General features: G+C 50.6%; 8 protein-coding genes across 8 annotated transcripts; 6 read left to right on the top strand and 2 right to left on the bottom strand.

Annotated features, from left to right (window-relative positions):
* Window positions 1-3360: 3360 nt before the first annotated feature.
* Window positions 3361-5698, top strand: LY79DRAFT_586828 (catalase/peroxidase HPI; the record flags this gene model as incomplete). The annotated part of the gene is made up of 2 exons (XM_060560693.1): window positions 3361-3690; window positions 3752-5698. 2 exons carry the CDS (start codon window positions 3361-3363, stop codon window positions 5696-5698), a joined length of 2277 nt encoding a protein of 758 aa, XP_060418913.1.
* Window positions 5699-7320: 1622 nt separating this feature from the next.
* On the bottom strand, window positions 7321-8235 carry LY79DRAFT_538501 (acetyltransferase). Its single transcript, XM_060556747.1, has 2 exons — window positions 7473-8235; window positions 7321-7375 (listed from the first exon to the last, which is right to left on the bottom strand). Exon 1 carries the CDS (start codon window positions 8124-8126, stop codon window positions 7572-7574), a length of 555 nt encoding a protein of 184 aa, XP_060418912.1. The 5' UTR covers window positions 8127-8235; the 3' UTR covers window positions 7321-7375; window positions 7473-7571.
* Window positions 8236-8767: 532 nt separating this feature from the next.
* On the top strand, window positions 8768-9550 carry LY79DRAFT_646645 (carboxymuconolactone decarboxylase; the record flags this gene model as incomplete). Its single annotated transcript, XM_060562468.1, is given in 4 exon segments — window positions 8768-9070; window positions 9158-9219; window positions 9299-9355; window positions 9366-9550. 4 exon segments carry the CDS (start codon window positions 8919-8921, stop codon window positions 9548-9550), a joined length of 456 nt encoding a protein of 151 aa, XP_060418911.1. The 5' UTR covers window positions 8768-8918.
* Window positions 9551-10386: 836 nt separating this feature from the next.
* On the top strand, window positions 10387-10762 carry LY79DRAFT_538497 (uncharacterized protein). Its single transcript, XM_060556746.1, has one exon. It carries the CDS (start codon window positions 10484-10486, stop codon window positions 10730-10732), a length of 249 nt encoding a protein of 82 aa, XP_060418910.1. The 5' UTR covers window positions 10387-10483; the 3' UTR covers window positions 10733-10762.
* Window positions 10763-11241: 479 nt separating this feature from the next.
* On the bottom strand, window positions 11242-13187 carry LY79DRAFT_598583 (uncharacterized protein). The gene is made up of 4 exons (XM_060561809.1): window positions 12988-13187; window positions 12383-12889; window positions 12004-12299; window positions 11242-11925 (listed from the first exon to the last, which is right to left on the bottom strand). The coding sequence occupies exons 1-4, from the start codon at window positions 13057-13059 to the stop codon at window positions 11415-11417; spliced, it is 1386 nt and encodes a 461-aa protein (XP_060418909.1). The 5' UTR covers window positions 13060-13187; the 3' UTR covers window positions 11242-11414.
* Window positions 13188-13428: 241 nt separating this feature from the next.
* Window positions 13429-14846, top strand: LY79DRAFT_538494 (PAF acetylhydrolase). The gene is made up of 2 exons (XM_060556745.1): window positions 13429-14190; window positions 14243-14846. The coding sequence occupies exons 1-2, from the start codon at window positions 13618-13620 to the stop codon at window positions 14801-14803; spliced, it is 1134 nt and encodes a 377-aa protein (XP_060418908.1). The 5' UTR covers window positions 13429-13617; the 3' UTR covers window positions 14804-14846.
* Window positions 14847-18493: 3647 nt separating this feature from the next.
* LY79DRAFT_538490 (uncharacterized protein) lies at window positions 18494-19556 on the top strand. Its single transcript, XM_060556744.1, has 2 exons — window positions 18494-19154; window positions 19218-19556. The coding sequence occupies exons 1-2, from the start codon at window positions 18516-18518 to the stop codon at window positions 19350-19352; spliced, it is 774 nt and encodes a 257-aa protein (XP_060418907.1). The 5' UTR covers window positions 18494-18515; the 3' UTR covers window positions 19353-19556.
* A 2337-nt stretch (window positions 19557-21893) lies between these two features.
* Window positions 21894-22825, top strand: LY79DRAFT_506555 (ribose 5-phosphate isomerase A; the record flags this gene model as incomplete). Its single annotated transcript, XM_060553735.1, has 2 exons — window positions 21894-22302; window positions 22374-22825. The coding sequence occupies 2 exons, from the start codon at window positions 21894-21896 to the stop codon at window positions 22823-22825; spliced, it is 861 nt and encodes a 286-aa protein (XP_060418906.1).
* Between the last annotated feature and the right edge of the window lie 260 nt (window positions 22826-23085).

Genomic DNA, 23085 nt, shown 5'->3' with positions numbered 1-23085 from the left:
ATAGAGCAGAAGTCTCCTTTAACAGGTTTCCCTCGCACTCAAACTCCAGTCCACTATTCGCCCGAGGTTCTGTGATTGATGCCCTCGGCGCTAAAGGCGTTAAAACCCATTACCAAGGTGGCAAGGCGTTTTCCCCGACAGCTTAATTAAAGCAAAGTTTCTGGTGTTACCAGCAGGCTCACATGGTGATATAGCACACCGAATCTGTGAGGCAGTGTTCCCTCATTCAGACACTGAGAGAAGAGGCCCAGCTACCAGCTTACGTATGTGAAAGTCTGGCTCACATCCTTCTACAGCTTTGCAGATGTAAGCAAGTAATTGTATAAAAGTACTTAAGAATGAATAATCCCAGAACGGAATAGTTCGTCTATCGTTTACGGGGAGGGGCCGACACCTTCCAAGCTAAGCCTTGACATCCTTCCCCCATTATTTGTTGCAGTACTAGGTCAAAGGTCTGGCAACAGCAAGAAGAACAACCCAATTAAGAGTCACAGAAGGGACCCATTAGCTTGAGGTCACTTCACAGTCCACCGCCGAAGGACGCGTGTCTCACCACCCTACTGTCGCTGTTGATTGGGCCATCCTTATTGCTGTTGCCAGACTTTTGACCTAGTACTGTAGTATCACGGGGGTGGTGATCTAGGTCGTATGGGTGACGAATAATAGGAACTAAGTGAGTAGTCTCTGTTATACGTGAAGAAAAGAAGCCATCGCGGCTTGCTTTGTTGAAAGTGGGTTAATTACCTACTGCCCGGGCGGTGCAGTGGGACAGTGGTGGGCCGTATCGGAGGTAAGCCCATTATCGGCGATAGCGATGTCGGACATCGCTACTACATGTGGTCGGATCTGATCCTGGCAGTGGATCGGTATCTTCTCCGTTGCCCTGACAGACGTTTGTCTTGACATAGTTTTACCACTGCGACGGTTATCAGACCCTGCCTGGTTCAGCCGCTGGCAGTGAGAAGAACAATAGATCATTGAGGTCGTCGATGTCGTTCTCAATGGTAGCGGGTGGCGAACTGTCGATGCCGTTGAAGACTTAGAGCATCGGAGGGGACCCTTGAATGCAAGCGGGTAGGTTGACTGCGGTATGCGGAGGCCTTCGAGAAGCAGCCCGAGTCGAAATCACGAAACCGGTAAGATCCATCATCCAATGAGAAATAGAGTTGATGCATGTGCGGCACATAATTAATCATGGTGAATGGTATGGCCAGAGATTAGGTAAGACAGACACGGGGGAAGGGGGGAGGACCGGCGATGTTTCGCTCGAAGCCCGGAATTGCCAAGACCGTGGGAAAAGTTCTGGCGGGATCATCAAAGACGAGAGTAGGTGAAGCCGGTCTGACACTCGGCACTTGAGAAAAAGAGAATGAGCTTGACGAGAGAGTGTCTGTGCGATAATGTTCCAAGAGTCTGCCCAGTACGCCAAGCTTTCGTCTTCCTGTTGTATGTGCACAAAGGCCGGACGGCCGAAGAGTGGCGATGTTGGCCACGACGGTCCTCGAAGAATTACTCCTTTGAGGTGTTTTGCTGTCGCGATTTGCTTCCTACCTAGGAAGTGGTATGCCGGTGACCGGGATGGACAAAGATGTCGTCTCGCCTTCCACAGTGCAGTGGGTGACGGAAGGTGGGGGGTGCGTGACGTCGTGTACTGCCCCACCCCCGGTCGGGTCCCATTCTTATGCAGTCGCGTGTACGGATATATAGTTTAGGAAGAAGATGGTAAGGGACTGGGGGATGGCATGGGAAGGAGCAAAAACAGCGTGTCACCCCCTTCTTACTGCAGAAGAAACAGCTGAGGAAAGACCGATTGCGGGGGTGGCTCGACCGATGGAGAATGTCGCATTCCAATTCACTGACAGAAAGTCGCAACAAGCCACTGGAGAAGGAGGAGATATTGCGCATGCCTTCTTTACCTAGTTGCGTAGGGTTGCATGGAAGGCTCGGAGCTTTGCGCACACTCGGGTCCCGCCTAGCCGATGCCACCGGCCTAGGTATTGTTGCTTATCCCGCCAGTTTCAATTGGACGCAAGGGTCGCTTGAGCACTGTTCTGTTGTCGTCGACCAGCAGAACTGCTACCTGTTGTTGCTTCTTCCCCGGCCTGGGCCGTCTCTAATTCGTATTATAAGTAGTGAGTGCATGTACTACACTATATTGTACTTACCGTGCTAACCTATCTACCTTAGGTAAGCACGTATCGTAAGTAGATGCCGTACCTGGGTCTCTCCCGACCTTACCGGGGACCTTGTAGCAGTACCTCAGTACCTGAGTCTCTCCTCAGATAGCTCTAGGGACACATGGGTCGATGGCGTCCTCCCCGCACGGCATTGTGACTCGGGTCGTCTTCCCTAGGTACCTACCCCCTCCCATTCTCTCTTGTTTGGTGCTTGCTTGCTTGCTTGCCAGTGGAAACATGGTCCTTGATTCCAAGCCGCTAGCTACCTAGAGCTGGTCACGCAAGTTCGCGGTACTGTTGCATCTTTTGAAACTGTAAAGTTAACGCACCAAGGTGGAGTGGCAACCCCTCCAAACCTCTGCTGGGATCTCCTCGGAACCATCTGAATGTCCGCGTCATAGCAGCCAAGAGCCTTACTAAGGCCTTACCAGCTCAATCTCTTAACGCCGCGAGAACTGACCTCAGGGCTTCATCGATTATGGCCACCACTACTAGACCGTAGCCACTAGCCCCCCAAGGCTGGCCGGCATAGTAGCGTATTTTCCCCCCAACAGAGCGACTTCTTTCCCTTGAACTTGGTGGGGGATGAGGCGAAATCTCAAACACGTAGCCTAGATACACTAACTACACAGTCCGTCTGTTTTGCCTGCGTTCTCGAACAAGTTCCAAAGGACCCTAGTGTACATGGTATAAACACACATACTTGTCGCCCCCCATCATTTGTCATACCTAATATCGTCCCGGGCTACTATCGGCCAACCCCTCCCCCGCCCACTCATCCACGATCAGTTCGGCATAGCTCTGCCTGTCACACGTCAGTGCAACATGAAGAGAAAGGGGATGGGAGCGCACTGTGAATTTTACTATGCACCCTCGGCCCCTCGATCACACAGCACACCCCCCTCCAGCCGCCAACAAGATTTAGGCCATTGGTCATGCAGTCCATGAGGGGTCGGGGTCGGGGTCGGGGAAGGAGGAGGCCGTGGCATAAAACGCGGGGTCGCTTCCTCCCTGTTGCCGAGGGCTTCTGCCACAGAACTTCTCCCTCGTCTAGCTTCCCACCCTTCTCTCTCTATACGAGTTTACGACCGATTGACGGCTTTGGGCAAAAGGCGTCAATTTCATCCCATATACTCCTCAACCAAATCTACCCAGCACCAAAGAAAGCATACAGTCAGTCACCATGGCCGAAGAGAAGTGCCCCTTCGTCCGGACCATGAACACCGGCGGTGGCGGCACCAAGAACCGCGACTGGTGGCCCAACTCGCTTAGGCTCAACATCCTCCGCCAGCACACTCCCGTCACCAACCCGTTGGGCGGGGACTTCGACTATGTCTCCGCCTTCAAGGGTCTCGACTACGACGCCATCAAGAAGGACCTCACAGCCTTGATGACTGACTCCCAGGAATGGTGGCCCGCTGACTTTGGCCACTATGGTGGTTTCTTCATCCGCATGGCGTGGCACAGCGCTGGCACTTACCGTGTCCACGACGGACGCGGCGGTGGTGGCGAGGTACGTTGGCCTAATTTGTTGCTCTTGCACCAACTATCTTTCTAACCACCTTCTCCTACAGGGCCAGCAACGATTTGCTCCTCTCAACAGCTGGCCGGACAATGTCAGTCTCGACAAGGCCCGCCGCCTTCTGTGGCCCATTAAGCAAAAGTACGGCAACAAGATCTCTTGGGCCGATCTCATGATTCTGACTGGCAACGTCGCGCTCGAGTCCATGGGGTTTAAGACTGCCGGTTTTTCTGGCGGTCGCCCAGACACTTGGGAGGCCGACGAGTCTGTCTACTGGGGTGGCGAGACCACTTGGCTGGGCAACGATGTCCGCTACGCCCACGGACACCGAGGTAAAGCCGATTCGGGCGTCCTGGATGGATCCCAGTCCACAAAGTCTGACATACACTCTCGCGAGCTTGAGTCACCCCTCGGTGCTGCTCACATGGGTCTCATCTACGTGAACCCCGAAGGCCCTGACGGCAACCCTGATCCAGTTGCTGCCGCCAGAGATATCCGTGTCACTTTTGGTCGTATGGCTATGAATGACGAGGAGACTGTCGCTCTCATTGCTGGTGGTCACTCCTTCGGCAAGACCCACGGCGCTGCTCCCGATAGCAATGTCGGCCCTGAGCCCGAGGCCGCTGGTCTCGAGGCGCAGGGTCTTGGCTGGCACAACAAGCACGGCTCCGGAAAGGGCCCTGATACCATCACCAGTGGCCTCGAGGTGACCTGGACCGCCACGCCCACCAAGTGGAGCAACAAGTACTTCGAATATCTCTTCAAGTTTGACTGGGAGCTTACCAAGAGCCCTGCTGGCGCAAACCAGTGGGTGGCGAAGAATGCCGAGCCCATCATCCCCGATGCTTACGACCCCAACAAGAAGCATTTGCCTACAATGCTGACAACTGACTTGTCGCTGCGCTTTGACCCCGAGTATGAGAAGATTTCGAGACGCTTCCTCGAGAACCCGGATCAGTTTGCCGACGCCTTCGCCAAGGCTTGGTTCAAGCTGACACACCGTGACATGGGCCCGCGCTCCCGTTATGTCGGTCCCGAGGTTCCTTCCGAAGACTTCATCTGGCAGGACCCCATTCCGGCTCCCAACCATCCTCTCGTCAATGAACAGGATGTTGCGTCTCTGAAGAAGGAGATCCTTGGCACCGGCATCGACCCCTCCAAGCTCATCTCGACTGCTTGGGCTTCTGCATCTACCTTCCGCGGCAGCGACAAGCGTGGTGGTGCCAACGGCGCCCGCATCCGTCTGGCACCCCAGAAGGACTGGGAGGTGAACAACCCCAGGCAGCTTGCTGAGGTTCTAAAGGCTCTTGAGAGCGTTCAGCAGAAGTTCAACAGCTCTGCGAGCGGGGGCAAGAAGATCTCGTTGGCTGACCTCATTGTATTGGCCGGTGCTGCTGGTGTGGAGCAGGCCGCAAGGAACGCTGGCTACGATGTCACCGTTCCCTTCACTCCCGGCCGTGGCGATGCCACCCAGGAGCAGACCGATGTCGAGTCTGTCAACCACCTTCAGCCCTTCGCCGACGGATTCCGCAACTACGGCAAGTCGACTGACCGTGCGAAGACGGAGCACTACCTTGTTGACCGCGCGCACCTGCTCACTCTCACCGCCCCCGAGCTTACCGTTCTGCTCGGCGGTCTGCGCGTGCTGAACACCAACTTCGACGGGTCGTCGACTGGTGTTTTTACTAGCCGCCCTGGGGCCCTGACCAACGACTTCTTCGTCAACCTGCTTGATATGGGCAACGAGTGGAGGGCTACCAACAACGAGGATGTGTACGAGGGCTTCGACCGCAAGTCAGGCAGCAAGAAGTATACTGCTAGCCGTGTCGATCTCATCTTCGGCTCTCACGCCGAGCTCCGCGCCGTGGCTGAGATATATGCCCAGGCCGACGCTGGACAGAAATTTGTGAACGACTTTGTCACTACCTGGAACAAGGTCATGAACTTGGATCGTTTCGACCTCAAGAACAACAGCGGCAGCGTAGCCAGCCGTCTGTAGATAAGACAAAAATAGGGAGAGAAAAGAAAGTTTGAGTCATGAGGAATGAGAGATTGCAACGTTCGCGCTTGGAAATGTCCGTTATTGACTTGTATATCTTCCGATAAGATTATTCATTCAAGTTTGACGACCAAATTCTGGCTTTTATCCAGTAACCGAAGAAATGTGTATGGCCCGTCGGTGTGGCATCTGTACCAGGCTGCCAACCATGTATCATCCCCCCCTGGCCCCTATGCCACAGCCAGCCACGGCCAAGTCTCGTGCCCAGTTGTTCACGCCTTCGTGACCAATGCTACCTAAAGCGGGCCGGGCCGGCGTCATGTGCGGTGACACATTAGTAATGCGGTTTGCATGACTGATGCTTAAAGGGCTTGTGGGCGTATCATTCCTTGGGATCATGCGTTGCCGCGAGGAATTGAACACCACTTGGTACCACACATTGACTGGATCATGGTTTATTTGAGCTGTCTAGAGCCAGTCACAGCTTTCTTAGTGTCATCAACTCAATTACATGTATACTTGGATGGCTTCGTATATGCCCCCTGAGGCCGAATGAATCCGGGGTTGTAAAGCAACTCGCACAGCCCGCAACTCATTGCACCTTGTGACGTACCGACATTATGGCTCCAGTCAAGTGACCACGTAGACTAGGCTGCATTGTTCACAGGGTTTCTGTATCGTTTTCTCCGCTCAGATGGAGAATTGTTTATGCTGTGCTCGTGGTTCGGGAATGGGAAACGCGAAGTCTTGTGTTCCACTCACTAATCAGGTACTTGTGTTGGTCATACTGCCTTGCAGCATATCCCAAGCGTTAGAAGTTTCAACCGCATCTCTCCTATGCTCTGCTGTGTGCTCTAATTTGTGAATATATCCAAGTCGTCCTTGGCCATTTGTCTCGCGTCCCGTAAAGAGTTATTCCCCGCCCGCCCTGGAATATCGAGGACATCATGTGATGGCGAAGTACGTCCTATATAGGTCATTTTATTGTGGGTATTTAGGATCGCCATAGTGCGACTAGTTTTCATCTGTAGGTTGGGTCTTCAGCCAGCATTCCCCTCATGTATCGTCTCGGCCTATATGGGCATGAAGAACTTTTCCCGACGCAAAACATCGATTCTATGAGAATCATCCAGTCATGGATCTGTATCTTAGTCGAGGCTAAACGTTCTTCTCCCTCTCGAGCCAATTCTGCTCTTGATACATATGTCTTGCTAAACTGACCTTGGACAATAGCACATCGGGTCAGGCTGGAAGCTTATTGTCCTCCTACACGACTATGAGCCACCCAAGAAATACAAAAAAGAAAAGAAAAGAAAAAAGGCCAAGCTCGTTAGCACTATCATCAAATGTTTCATAGAAGCAAGTATCTACTCGTCACCTGAATCACTACTGAGATATCCGAACTTACGAAGAGCTGCTAACATCCCTCTTCGTCAGGGTCTTTAAGCAGATTTAGTGTCTCAGACACATTCGCGCAGGTAAGTAGCTGTTAAAGTGTTCGCCCGGTTTGCCGCTTCTGACACTGCAGGTGACGGTATGTTTGGGTTGACGGGATTTCTCTGGAGACACGGGAGCGTTTGGGTATCAAGCTCTATCAATTTTGAAGCTCGATCTGCTTATTTTATCATCTTAAGATTGCTAACATTACGATCAAGGATGCTTTTGGACGGTTAACGGCTGACGATGTGATTAAATTAGCTGAGAGATAACTACAAGTCAACTGCAGACTAATTGCTGCAGACATGCTAAGCTTTACGTGTAGATTCTTACTCACCTTACGTTTCCATTCTCACAAAGTTGGCCCCGTGATTTCCCGCCATGGGTATACCCTTTTGATGCCTAGGGTCGTGTCCCGAAGCGACTCTCAGCTTCGTCAAACCACGAGCTCCCCAGCTACAGTGTCTTTTTCTAGTTCAACAAAACACAAGTCCTTCGGCAAATCCAGTTGGTGGAATCGATCAACTGGGAACGGAGAAGTTTCGCCCGACTTCTTGTACCCGCAGCGTTCGTACCACTCAACGAGCTTCTCGCGCGACGAAAGCGCATTCAGCCCGAAAGTCTTCAAGTTCCAGTTCCGGGCAAAGTCCTCGGCGTAGGTGAGGACCTGACGCCCGATGCCTCCGCGCTGCTGTTCCGGGTCAACGGAAAGCATGGCAAAACGAGCAAGGCTGTCGTTGCACTTGATGATTCCAATCGATCCTAGGAGCACACCATTCTGGTCCGAGGCCATGATGATCGCTGCGTCGGGGTTGTTGATGGTTGTCAAGACTTCCTCGACAGAGTAGTGGAACGATCGTCCGAGTCTCATGTCCGCCGTCCAGTCTGCCCGGCTGTCTTCTGCGCGAAAGGCGGCTTGCACGAGCTGTTGAAGTTTCGGGGCATCCTCAGGCCTTGCGACCCGGAAGTTGAGGGGTATGGTATTCGCCATGCTTACTGTTCTAGAGCAATAGGCCTTGTATTGTCGGTATGTGCTTTCTCGTTGCGATTAGTGGAGGCTGTGTTACCTGTATCGATACAGCTAGATATCGACCGGGAGTTTTAAACTTATCTGGAGAGTCTTAGTACTACTTAGTGGCATGGATGAAAGGCGCATCATGTAAGGGGAAGGGCGTCACCGACCCACAAATGACAGCCATTAGCCTGGTTCTTCCTCAACCCATCACCTAGGGGCTTGCCTGGCACAGCATATCCATTCGCAACATATCCACTACGGATAAGTGAACTAGGTACGGAGTGGACAATGGTATCGCAGTGCAGGGCACGATTTGATTCGCGTCCGACACTGGGACCGAATTCCGTCCCGATTCTTGTTGAAAATCCTAAGGACACGGATATATTTTCTTGTATGTTCCCTTCTCTTGGCTGCAGATATGGCCTCCTCCCGACTTAAAATCATGAAAGTTTCTCCTGTACTATAACCTAGTAGCGCATACCAGATGGATGCAACGGGATATGGGAATACATCTTTGCTGCTGAACATCGGGACAAAGGCGGTGCGAATTCGGATGACTTGGATCTCGGTTAGAGTCGCGCTATCTGTCGTCGTCACTAACTTTCAAGGTAAGGAGGAAGACCCCTCACTTAGCTAAGGCCGCCTCTGCCGAAAGCGGAGAGCTGGTGAACTCCTCATGAAATATAAAGAGCACTCACCCTTACATTGCCTCATCATTGGCCCTATTCAATCCACGGCTCCTGCTTCAAATACGTCGCCTACAACAAAATGACTTCCGAGAACACCAAGAAGCTGCGCGCTGAGTTGTTCGAGGCTGGGCTCCAAAATCGTCGGGAAGTGGTCGGGGAAGCTTACGTTGAAACTGCTATGCGCAATGGTTCCAGTGAATTTGCCTATCCTCAACAAGAACTGATTACAGAGTAAGACGATTACACATTGTCCCAAAACTCTACGAAGAAAATTCGGGAGGGTACATTTGTTTTCTGTTCCAACTGATTCTTTCTTAGGTGGGCTTGGGGAAACATATGGTCACGTCCAGGCTTGGAACGCAAGCAGAGAAGCCTTCTTAGTAAGTCATTATTGTGAAAAGCGGTTCCATCTGTTAGGCATGGTAGGAGGGCCCGCCCGCTTTCTAACAATTGGGCTAGATATCGGTATGCTGATTGCTCTCAAGAGCTGGACCGAGTTTGGTACGCATATACGGGGTGCTATCAGGAACGAACGGGCTTACCGAGCTCGAGATTCGCGAGGCAATCTTACAAGCGACGGTATACTGTGGGGCACCTGCCGGTGTTCAGGCTATGAAGGTGGCGGATGGCGTCCTCGAAGACATGATCAGCAAGGGAGAGCACAAGAGACAAATGGCAGAAGTCTCGCCCAGTTACAGAAAGCCAGAGTAGAAAGTGATGAAATCATGTGAATAAAGAAGTGACGCAGGGGGTTAAATACAGTATCAGTCCAATAGCTTCCAAGAGTGGTTTGATCCCTCATTCATCTAAGAGGCGATAGATACATAGATAATGTCTGAGATGGGAATGACCAGCTGCTAACGAGCAATATTCACAGCAAATCTGCGATACTAGCCGTCGCTGTGCCACTAGGCATAACTGTCAAAGCTTTGGGTTCAGCCTGCCAGCCGCACACATCGCATCTGAATTATTGAAGATTAGGAGGACGCATCAGCTGGCGTCCAAGCACGCTGTGGGTTTTGCGGCGCACTTGCCCACAGCTCTCAGGGGTGGTCCAGTTGCACTTCCTGTTTATCGGCGGTCTATCTATTATCGTAGCCCCGGCCGAGGGGTTTGACTGAGTTTCTCTGCAAAGGGCGGAAGTCAAAATGATCTTGAGATCTGTGGGCCGCTTATTAAGTTGCACTTGATTCAATGCATGACTATACCCTCCTGCTTATTGAGGACATTGGAATTATTTTAAAGGACTCGTCATGAACAATGCTCAAATAAAGGTGCTCTGACGGCATGCTGAATGATCGCGCATTTACATTGACGTCAACCTGTGCGCTGACTGTGCGTGCGATGCCAAAGTGCTCGAGAAGTCTGGAATGTTACGAAGTACAGACCATATTCAGGTTATCGGGTAGTCAGCCTTAGTGGCGCCGGTTGGAAACCTTTGGGTTTTAGGTTTTGACGGATAGTGCACAATCGAGTTCCCAGAAACCAATCATCAAGGCATGGGGGAAATGCTCAGAACGTAACTTTGGATTGCTCAAACTGGAAAGAATCATCCGGTGATCAGTGACAAACCTGTGCGATTTCCTGTGACCGCAAGTCTTCTGGAAGGTATAAGAACCCAAAGCACCCGTTGCCGATGTTTGTATGGAGCCATCTACCACCGCCCAGGCATTCGATATCTTAGTTGTGCGATCAAGTAAGATTGTCAACATGAAAATCCTTTTTCCTCTGATTCTTTTCTCGGCCATTGTCACCGCGGCAACCACCCAGCCCCTGGCAAAGCTCACACGCGACTTGAATAGCCGTGCTGTGTATCCTCAAGATGGCCAAGTCTGTTGCAGGACTGATGGAAAAAACTGCGTAAGCTTACCTCCCGTACACGGGACACCCTAGTTACTTCGATTATGCCAGCTAACCAACTATGCAATAGATATGCGTTGCCAACTCCAGAGATGTTCGTATTTTATGTCTGTCTGAGTTCGCGTATCGTACTGAATCTCAATATAGGACTGCAACCGAGGCATTTGTGTCAGTTAGACCGGATTTGTCAGTTTGGCGTATGGATAATGTTGGTTTACAATTTATCACTTCATGCGGGTTATCTACATAGGGATAGTAAATGTCAATAAACATTGAGTACGGTACAATCGCATCTTCATGCAGATAATACAGAGCTTTCCGCCGCAGCTGATGATCCATGTTTTTCATTCTCCGTCTCCCGGATCCGAGCTATTCTATGTAGGATGCTTTGTTACAGGCGGTAACAGACGCATTGACCCAGGGTTCCGTTCCAAAAAGTCCGAGCCTCCCTGTTTCATAACCACCGGCGAGCGCGAATTAAGTCTCAGGTTATCCGTGCGCAATTGGAATTCCGCCACAAGGGTATTAGATCTCCTTCGGTCGCCGTATCAACCAGCACCGCGATTAGAGTCGACCCTCAACGTTTGATCGCCAGTCAAAAGGAAATCAAAAACTCTGAATATTATGTAAATGGTGTTTCAAAACGAATGACTCGTCCTTTACAACTACTTGCACATCGTTATTGCCGTTGGCCTGTAGACTTGTAGTCGCGTGATTACGATGAGATAGTGCTTAAAGACCACAACTCAGCGAGCTCAGTCAACATTGCATCCGCCACAATAAAGTTTTTGCGGACTTCCTGCAACAATTCCTTGACAAGGCACTGCTGCCATCTCTGTTTCGCTCGTGCTCCAGCAATTCTCAATGGAAACAAGAACATCAAGGGCGACAAGCTAGAGGCCCTCATTGCTTCCTTAACTGTTAAGATAATGGCGTCGAAGTGTTTTGCAATCTCCGCTGAGTCCAACACTTGCACTCCAACTCCCATTGCCTGCCAGTGAGGCAGATCATAGTCGTAATTTCCGGAAAGATAGATACTAGTCGCCGAATACCAAACAGTTGACAAGAGCATCTCTTCGCGCCTCTCGGGTGGGAAAACAGCAGAACCTTTCCAGCTTTCAAGAGATTCACGCAAGTTAAAGCCTTCAGTTGCAATGCTCATGGCTTCCAAAAAGCGACCCTCCACATTTGGGCGACCCGTAATAGATTCTATAAACTCAGCTGTACTGATATTGCCAGAGTCAGCAGTCTTGAATACATGCAATGACCATTGCTTTGCTACAATCTTGTGGAATGGCACTCACCGAGCCCGCAATGCTGAACATAGCACAATCAGTTTCAAGAGTTCGTCTAATGAGTCCTGAGCCATCGCAACACTGGACTTTGACAAACTGTCTGTCAAATCGATCCACTCGGGAGCTGCTAGAAAGCTGGGTTGGTTGAAAATGATAGACCTGCAGACTTCAAAGCTGCGAGCCTGGACAAAAAATCTTCGCATGGTCCCGGAATTGCATGTTGCCGGTCCACTTGCAATTAGAGCCTTTGAGGTGCCGAAAACCATGTGTTGAAGCCACTTTTGGCCGGAGGCGTCCTGCATCAGCTTCATTTATGTGTTAGTTACAAGCCATCAACTTAGCTCATCGCCTGGCATGACCAGCAAGGATATTTCCGGTGATCACGAACCTCAAAGAGACCGAGGAACAAAGTTGTCCAGAGTATGGTGTCTCTCTGTGACGATGAAAAACTCGTGACAGCTTCTCGGAGTCCAGCAACAGACTTCATATACGATTCAGTCGCGAACCGCAAACCAGCTTGGTATTCCAAGGCGCCTATGAGCGTTGCGTGCATAGCACCCAAAGCTAGCATTGCGTCGAGCAGGCAGGGGCACGGATACCGTTGCATAGTGCCAGAACTCTTTACAGCATTTTGAACGTCGGCAAGAAAGAACGGTTCTCTTCCCGTGAAGCTGTTTCTTCGCACAAACAAATCAAAATAGAAGAAATATCGTGTCGTAGCATGTGGAAACGGTGCACGAGGATAGGATGCACTCGGAGCTACGAAGTCTCTGATTGTATGTGTTTTTCCCCTATCCAGCATAATGACGTGTCCGTTTTCCGAGGGCGGCGATACTGGAAATACGCATCGTATGCTGCGTTTCTGGCATCGCATGCAGGGGATACAGCCGGAACACTCGGTTTAGTCAGCAAGAGCTGTTAAACAGTCACATCTATCTCTGCTTGGAAGGGCAGGCAGTATCAAGAACAGATTTGCAAGGGTGGCGTGCGTACCTTGGAGTGGCTTGCCGCGCAAGTTATGCAACGGAAACGTTTAGTGCGGCGGTCAAAAGGGCCAAGGGGCATTGTAGAATGAGCACCTATATCTCAACATGGATTGAAAAATGCACAGTTCTTTCAGGTCTGACATCTCTTGGACTTTAAAAGCGAGTGGAACTTGAAGCTCTTTCGTCAGAACTGACACGCAACAGTGGCCGGCATCGGACACGATGTGCTGATCTTGGGAGCAACAGAGATGACTCCTGGAGTGGGCCGAGCTGTGAAGCACTAATCCTAAAACGGAAGCAATCGGGCGACGCTAGTTATGAACCCTGGATGGAATAAGTGCTTGGCGGGTATAGGCCAATCACATCTCAAGTTATGATGAAAGCTGAAATGGGTCTTGAAGGGATTCAAGACCTACTGGCTACTGATTCCATAGCCTCAACGTTGCGCGGCCTCTGTTTCCATACACTTATCCCGAAGAGGAACTATTCGTGCGAAGAACGATTTACAAAGTCTTGGAGTAGTATAAGATGGCCCAGTTTCTTCCTAAGTTTTCCCACCATCCTAATCAACCACAGAAGTAAATCACCTTGACATTTCTTAAATCAGTACAGATCACGATTCCGAGCATCTGACAATATGATATCGACTCTGATCCTTGGAGCTCTGGTCTCAGCTACGCAGGCTGTCCTTGTGTCGCCGCCAACCGGGTCTTACGCGGTTTCTATGTCCGTTCAAAGCCTCACCGACAGCGCCCGACTTGACCCCTACGCCCCCAAGAACAAGCCTCACTCTCGCCAAGTCATATTTTCAACTTTCCTACCAGTCGACACGGCCAAAACTCCTTGTTCTGGTTGGGAAAGAGTGCCATACATGACGCCGCTAGTGGCTAGGGACAACGACAAGCTTGGGACCACTGTGGGTCTCCCCAATGGCACATTTTCTGCTTTCGAGATGGAACTTTGCCAGACGAGGGCTCGTTCATGCCAAAGAAGTCGCTCCAAGTTTCCACTTGCACTCTTCTCGCCCGGTTTTGGAAACCCGCGTCTACTTTATGGCGCCATGGCACGCGAAGTTGCAAGCCATGGGTTCGCTGTTGTTACCATCGATCATCCTTATGATGCTTCCTTTGTTGAGTTTCCCAATGGTACTGTTTACCAGGCAGTGAGCCTCGACCCAGACAACACAACAGTATTGGAAACCCTTACCCAGGCAGGTCATTAGTTAAATCAATTTAACTGCATACATACTGACAGTAGGAAAGGTCCGAGTTGAAGACACTTCCTTTGTTCTGTCACACTTTCATGCGAATCCTGTACCCGGAGTCGACCTTAACCGCACAATCATGTTCGGTCATTCACTCGGTGGCGCTACAGCCGCAGCTACGATGTTAACTGACTCTCGAATTCGAGGAGGCATCAACCTCGACGGCAAGATTATCAACCCTGTCCTTGGTATAGGTCTCGGCCAGTCTTTTGCTCTGGTGGGAAGGCCTAGACATACTGAAGAAGACCCGACGTGGGACGAATTTTACGCCGGTCTACGGGGGACAAGGGCTATTCTGAGCGTCTCCGGAACCACTCATGGGAGCTTCACAGATCTTCCAGTTCTCATCGAGTCATTGAATTTGACTCTACCCAAGGAAACGAGATCGCTTCTGGAGGTTGAGCTGGGCACTCTAGAGTTCGGCAGGATAGGAAATGTGGTTTCCAGGGCTGTTGAGGCTTTTTCCCGTTTATCGCTGGATAAACAGGTTGAAGCGCTGTTCACTAAAGAGGGAGATGCAGCATTCCCTGAGGTTTCAGTACAGCGATTCGGTCTTTGAAACTTTTGGGTTTGCACTAGTAGTAATAGTGGTAATATCGGTCAATAGTTTCGTTTATATTAACCACCAATGCCTACATGTTGCCTCACCTTTTCTGTTTGCGTTCTGTGATGACAAAAGCGGATCCGTAATTGCCACTGCGCAATTACGGCTTATATCACGACCCCCCCCCCCCCCCCCCCAGGTTTTCAATATATATGTTGTCGGAAGGCTAGTAATATAGAACACTCTTGCTAATAACCTTCTAATTGGGGACATCTTGCTAAAGTATAGGTGGTGTTTTTAACTGCCCTGAACAGTGCTTGAATCTGGGCCACACGGAATTTGTGGGGCGTCTCTGATAGAGCTTATGCGTATACTATTAAGGCACACAGAGGTCTAGAGTAGAGCAGGCTTATAACTGTGATAACAAAAGCGGATCTGTAATTGCCACTGCATAATTACGGCTTATATTATGACACGTTCTCACGTTGTAATTACCTCACAAAGCTAAATGTCAAATTCAAAAGGGACAATCACGTACAATCAAGCGCTGGATTGCTTACTATACAACATGATCCAAGGGATTGTCGTATTATGTGTGTACAATTAGCAATATATTAATGTCCAGTTGGAGAGCGAGTACCATCATTTTGGTTGTCGATGGGATAACGCTCTGCTGCCTTAAGGGAGGAAGAGAACGTAGCAACAGGTCCTGTCCCTACAAGTCTGGCTAGATAGTCGGTGGCTCAGTTTCGAACAATAGAGTCGAAAGGATCGAACGGCACATCAAGGTTCAGCGTTTTGGCCTTTGTTGTTGATATATATGAGCCTTTATGAGAGGCCGTTTGTGCCATGAGAACAATTTCTCAGTCAGTAAAGTTGCGAATCGGCTGAGATGTTGTGACGATGGCACCAAAGTGGCCCCACATGCACATCAGTTGAAGCTTAGCATCACGGCACAAGTTAGTCTGATATGACTCCACTGTGTCTGTGTTTGCCACGCGTTCAAAACACGTTGTCGAAGCTTCTACTGAGACCGAAGCAATGTCTGCCAGCTTTCAGATAAGACAGAGACTTGCGCTCGTAACCAAGTCATAGAACACTTTCGACATCGCCGCCTGGAAGTCAGGGACCAAGTTCTTGGGTCTCTCTCTAGTCTTTCTCTTCGTTCAACTGTGCAAGGCACAGAGTAGTCTTATAAAATACCATCTAGATTACATAAACTATGGCCCTCGACCCGGCCCTGAGACATGTGGTACCCTTGCTGTCGCCGGCGCACCATCATGTCTGGATCATGACCCGACGGACCGGATGGTGACCCAAACAGACATTCCGTCTGGTCCTCGCTTGTCTGTTCTGTCATCCGAAGGCCTGCAGCAGCAAACTGTTGGTCTCTCACAGACCAATGGACCCCACGGACCATGTTGACAGACTAGCAACTAGCGCTGTTCTTTCCCGGCACGACTACCTCGATCGGTAATGTCACACTCCATCGTTCCGCATATCATGTCGAGGTTTTAGTTTCTCGGCAAGCATGAGCGTATCTCTGGTTGTACCATAAGATCTTCTTCGCGGTACGGTCCACTCCAGGGGCGGCTGATAGATTGTATTTCGCAGTTGGTACAATCTTTGACCGGATCGTAGGAATCTGAGTGGCTCGTAGCCTTGATGTGGCCCCCCATACATCCTTACATTGGTGACTGAGTCAAACAGGGGGCTTAATGTTCCACAGCATCTAGCTCAGTCATCTTTGGGTAACTTCCGAAGCACTACAAGGTAGCCCTGGAGAAGGATTGGTTTCTCCACCAACAATCAAAGTTCTGTCTCTTTTCATTTTGACGCCGGCTGAGCACCGAGCCGTGTCTGGAGCCGTTATTTTTCATGTCGGAACCTGGCGCTTGTTTGTGTTCTAGCTCCATAAAAACGTCCGGCAAAGCCGGCCGCTTGGTACAGAATCCAAACAAACAATCATCTAGAAAGAATAAAAAGTAAAGCTGAGACACAGCCGAATAAGTAAAGAACTCGCACAGGATCAAAAACCAAGCCCCGTGGTGTGGTGGCTGTTGAAACCCTGTTATGAATGATCCCTGTAGAGGCAAAATTCCATAGAAGATTCTTCACGAATGAGCCTCAAGCCCCTAGTTCAATTCACGATTGACGATTGGAACTATCGGGGGAAGAGGCCTCCACGACTATTGATCATCAGGCGGCCAGTCACTAGCATCATCAGCAGAGCATTGTAAGGAGCATGCGCCATAGCCGCGTTAGGTTTGATCAATGCATCGTTCACTGTGAAAGTGGGAGTTTTCGACGAGGGCTAGATCTCAAGGTGACGTTGACGGATCATGGCGATCATGATAGGGCAGCACGAAGATCCAGTCATCGCTGACGGGAGTGCGAGAGAAGGGCTTCGGAAGTTGTCTCGGATCACTCAACTGGGGGTGGCTGAGGTTCATTCTCATGAGCGAATCGCATTTCACCGTTGAAGCTGAAATCCACTTTTATTATCCTTGAGACGTTGATGGCCTGTCTTCCCGCCCTGCCAGGCCCTGTCAAACCCGGTCAGGGATGAATTCGAGAGTCAGGGGTCACAGGGTCTGATGAGGCATCTTGTTTGGTACAGGCCCCGTTATAAGAGAGCTGTCATCTGGGAAACACAGGCCAAAAGATAGGATCATCCCAGTAACATCCGACATGTCAAAATCCTTGGATACCGATTGGCTTGTCAGATTCACCCCCTTGAGGCTCCAATCTTTAAGACTTCGGCCCCGCCGTTGGTCAGGATTGCAACGTAAAGAAAAGCACAGTCCAACAGAGAGATTCAAGGAGTTGTTGTACCGGTATCCGTACACGTATCCGTACGTACGATGCATATTACAGGAGACTATTCTCCGCAGCCGGAAATGGCAGAGCGAGTAAACCACCAGCGAAATCTCCAGTAACTTACTTTGTTGGCCAGACAGCGCTGAAAACTCTGTGTCGTCGATCCAGTCAGCTCTTGGGAGGGAAATACGGTGGCATCATCCTCCGCGCACGAGCACAAAATTCCAGATGCAGGTGGTCCCGCAATATGTCACCCTGGTCAACATGCCGTAGGCAGCCCCGTAATTCTCTGCATATCACCCTGGCTAACGGGCGGTGCTCTTTCGTGTTCTCGCGAGAATATGACACTGTAACATGGTCTCCACGTCTGCTGAGGAGCCAATCGCATTTCAGCAAACACAGCTCATCCACCAGTTCCTTCGGCACCCCAACGGTTCGTGCTGCAGGACCCCTGGCAGAAACTTGTCGAACATCAATGTCAAATACTTGACAGTCAAAACGCTCGGACGCGGGCCCCTAATTTGGTGATAGATCTGCCCAGATGGTAAATGTATAGCTCAGTTGCCTGCCAAAGAGTCTTTGGCATACTATAGCTTGACGACTCCGCCGCCGTGGGACCGCCCAAAGTAGTCCTGATCGGAAACTATGCGAATAGACCTGGCGTTTGGGACTGCGATGTTGCAGCCAGATTCGGGCTATAAGACCTTGTTTATATGACTTGCGTGCGGCACATTGGCAGCTGTCGGCCTGCATCGTGACATACATAAACATCATCGTCGATCCAGCTGCCGCTAGATTTGGTCCTCTTCTTCAGCAGCATCTTCCACTCGACTTCGAATAACCTGGTCAGCACTTTTTCCTACTTCATCATCATTTTACAACTTTCAGTCCTCATACATCAAACACCATGGAGTCTTTTGTCGAGGGAACCGCGTACACTTATTTCGCTAGTGTCGATAACACCTTGGATTACACATTCGACCCTCAGTTTATCCCCTTCCCAACAGGGGATGCACTGGACAGCTTTCTCTACCCTTACTCATTCCCTTCATTTCAACCACCAATGCCTTTGTTGGATAATACTTGCTGCACATCCAATCTGGACACCAACTACAACACGTTCAACACCCAACCAGTGGCCCCTTCTCCTCCTTCAGCTTTCTCGCCCGCCTCGACCGAATCGTTGGACTTCGCTTCATCCCCCAGCAGTGGAGTTGCGTCACCACGATCTCCTCCCAGAGAGATGGAACCTGAGAACTGGGGCCCTACGGACCTGCACCAGATGGGCTATCTTGACGTGTCCGGCAACTGGCGCTGCCGCTACTCTGGTTGCTGCTCCTCTCGCGTTTTCCTCCGGGCATGCGATCTCAGGAAGCACTTCCGCGGCCACGCCAAGTATTTCTTCTGCACCGAGGAGAAGTGCCAGCAAGCGGGTGTTGGTTTCGCGACCCGCAAGGATTTCCAGCGACACATGGGATCGCACAAGCCTGCCGTTCGCTGCCTGCATCCTGATTGTGACCGGATCTTCAGCCGCAAGGACAATATGGTGAGTTTCTGTGCATGAGAACATGTTCGTCTTTTTGACACAAAAGCTAACCACGGATGACAGAGGGAGCATTACAAAAAGATTCACCAACGTCAGAGGAACAACCTCTTCCCGCGGAAATGCCGTGAGATTAAGATCAGAGAGTATTTGGCTACTTCGCCAGAGTCAAATTACACGGCTTACCCCGTAAACTTCTAAGAGAAATCTCGACCAGGAGCAGGATATCCGGGTCTGATATATGGCACTGGTCTGCCTTAATGTTTTTTAATGCATTTGGGTTAAGCGTTGTGTTTTTGGTTTGGCATTGATTTACGGCATTGAGCGACCATACCCCTTTGGTGATGGAGGAACTTTGGTCCATACCACTCTTTTTTACATTCACAATCATATCATTGGCCATGCATATGCATGAAATCTTGAATAATCCGTACACAATATGCCAACATGAGACATCATTATGCTACACATGCTGGCCCAGTCACATATGAAGCTTGTAGTGAGTGGTAAGTGAGACAGGTTGGATTGTCTATCGTATGGAATTCGGGAGATCATTCAGTTCCAACCAAAGGCTCATTAATTAAGCACCCTTGATTCAAAGTCCGAGGTTTCTACTTACCAAGTCTATACAAACAAACCGCACGGAAGTGAGATTGGCACTGTCATTACCATGACAGGTTTTGGTTTTTGCGGCCTCGCCTCGTACCATATAATTACCCTGTAGCTACGGGATGAGAGCACGTGACTCACCGCACACAGCAGAAAATCTTGTTCCACTACGACGGTATCAATTATGGCAGTGGGTCGAAGTATTCGAATGAACTCAACTGACTGCAACGTAATAATGATACTCATCTAGTAAACGGGAATTTTGGATGATATTATACTATGTGTTCTTAGTCTGGATTATTTTCTTTTCGTAGCCAGTGATAGTGAGAAATAGACTGCAACATTAGTTGCTTCGTATTTTGCAGAACGTTCAAGTGACCATGCTTTTCTGTAACTAGAAGTTCGGACTTTGTCGTGAAGCTGGAATAGCTTCGTGTGGCTAGTGTCAGTGGCGACCGCTACAGATGTGGCGTGCCACCCGCACGGACCGCCTTGAATTGGTATTGCTACCCATTCTCCGGTTCCTACATATTAAATTCCGAATAGGACAACTGCTTTATTCTCAAACGACTAGACGCTGTGATTCGTCACAGACTTCTAGAACCCTGTGCAATGCTTTTACTTGCTTAGTTGAGGTGTATTATTGTTGAGTGCTGTAAAATGATAATCTAACAAAACCCGATGGCTGCTAGCAGACATGAGATGCTGTTTCACTGAAAGATGTTGATTCTGTTCTCTTACATTTACGAATTGGGTTTTCATTTTCGGACTTGGCAAGAGCTTGGATATGAGATTTATTTGAGAAGACACTGAGTCGAAGGCCGGTATGTAGGCCAAACTGCCTCTACGCATGTACATAGTGACCCAAACGGCAAGCCTCGTCCCATTTTTCAGCAGCTACCGTTATATGTTACCTCCCAATTGCATTTGAGAGAAACCTCTGAAGACAAAATGTACAAATCTGAGGCGATTGCAGAGTCCGCTCAACGTCCTTCCCAACTTTGGGTCCGCTAACATGCATGCAGAAGTGCGTTGTGGGAAAGAATATGGGCAATGAAGCAAGACTAGGTTACGGACTTGAAGAATTCGGGTCAAGATACTATAGAGACTTTAAATAAATTAAGACTGTAGAAATGTCTTCGAAGATCGCCCCTTCTATCAATCTTCGGATGCAAAATTATCCGGCTCTATCTGTCATCGCGATAGAAGCTAGATATGCACTCGACCATCCACTAGTCACTTGTCCGACCAAGACGAGAATCCCTACTCTCATCCACTAAGAGCGCCGGCAACATTTGGGTAAATGACGTCGTCCTGCCTTTGGGTTTTCACCAGTCCGCAATACACGCGAGGCAGTTCCCTGAATCTTCTAAGTGTACATGCGGGCTTTTCCTCTGATCCACCGGGGGTTCCACTGGGATGCTTCCGTTGAGGGCCCGGAGCAGCTACTGGCCCCCGAAGTAGACAGTTTTCTCGGTCGGATTCGGCGGACCCGTTGTTCCTGGGACGAGAATACAGGCGAGCATTGAGTCGGTGGAATCCCTCGTCCCTGGAAATGCGCAGTACATACGTCACATGTGGAGATGAAGAAGTGGTCCCCGAGACGTAAAAGTGCCCCGCGGTCGGTGAGTGAAGGGCTCACCGACACGCACCGAAGTGTGATGCGTACGACAATTGATAATGTGACATAAGAGAAAGTGCCATTTTGATGGGCTTGATATGTATATTACACTCAAAAACTGTTCATTATCGATGAATATATTAAAATTTCTGTTTCCAGTTGCCTCTTTGTCGGTGTATCGAGGCGTCTTCCTCACGAGGGGTCGCCACTCGTGACCAGCCGTCACCAGCCGGAACGGAGTCCACTCCCCGTCACGATTCAGGTCCCTGAGTAAGCCCGGGCGGCGCGGGAAGCAGACGCAGACACTGAGTTTTTATGGCTCATCCCATTATAACATCACTACCTCGTCCCAACGGACCCTGCGTCTCTCAATGTTCTGGACCTGCGGTACAAGTATCAGGGCCTTAAGATCAACAGTCTCATCCCTTCGCTCTTCTTCTTCCTCCTCCGCCTCAAACTCCATCTTCCGTAAAACCTCAATCGCCACCCCACCAAGCCTCTACACCCGCAACATGTCCGCCGCAGCAGCCTCCCTTGTCGAGACGGCCAAGAAGGCCGCCGCCTACCGCGCCGTTGACGAGCACCTCTCTCCCTCGTCACGCTTCGTCGGCATCGGCTCTGGCAGCACTGTTGTCTACGTCGTCGACGCCATCGCTGCAAAGGGCCCTTCCTTCCACTCCAACATGACCTTCCTTCCCACTGGCAGCCAGTCCAAGGGCCTCATCCGCGCTGCCGGCCTGCGCCTGTGCAACCTCGATGAGCGGCCACTGGGCCCCGACGGCAAGCTCGTACCCATTGATGTCGCCTTTGACGGCGCCGACGAGGTTGACGCAGATCTCAACTGCATCAAGGGCGGTGGCGCATGTCTCTTCCAGGAGAAACTCGTTGCCATTGCCGCTAAGAAGTTTGTTGTTGTAGCTGGTGAGTAATTATGTTTCACCGAGGCTCTTATCAAACGTATGAAAAGGAGACGAGCTAACACGTTACAAAAGACTACCGCAAGCTCTCTTCGAGGCTGCTCACCAACTGGAAGGCCATCCCCATCGAGGTCCTCCCCATGTCCGCCCCGGACGTGCTCGACAGGCTGACGGCCCTCGGCGCCGTCAAGCCTCTCGTGCGTCCTGGCGCCCCCGGCAAGGCCGGCGAGGTCGTCACCGACAACGGCATGTGGCTAATCGATGCGCCCTTTCCCCAGCTGCTCCTGCCTCAGGACCTGACAGACGCCTCGTCCCAGCAGCTGGGTCGCAACTCCGCCGGCGCGTGGGAGGTCTCTGCGCTCGCCAAGGAGCTGCTCATGATCCCCGGCATCGTCGAGATCGGCATCTTCCACGGCATCAACGGGCTGCAGGCGGCCCAGGCTGGCAAGGAGGGTCTGGCTCAGAAGCCGGTCGCCGCCTACTTCGGCATGGAGGACGGCAGCGTCAAGGTTACGGTCAGCCCATAGGTGACCAGTGAGGGCGTTTTTATGATTGATTTAGAGCGAATTTTGAATGGTAAAAGCTGGGTGTCTTCGCAAGACTACAGCAACGCATAGTATTTTGGCGACACTCTCCGTTGTAGATCATGTTTCGTTGCCCGAAACAGGGAAACGACAAATAAAGTGATCAAATTTGACGCTCACGACCACCCACAAGAACGATGGCTCCGCCAAGAGCACAGGCGCAAAGACACACCATCGACTTTGCTTCAGCTTACTTGGAGTAG

Source organism: Colletotrichum navitas (assembly GCF_030913465.1).
Source record: "Colletotrichum navitas strain CBS 125086 chromosome Unknown LY79scaffold_5, whole genome shotgun sequence".
NCBI lineage: Eukaryota > Fungi > Ascomycota > Sordariomycetes > Glomerellales > Glomerellaceae > Colletotrichum > Colletotrichum navitas.
Note: the sequence above shows the minus strand (reverse complement) of the source record. Positions and strands in the feature narration are given on the sequence as shown.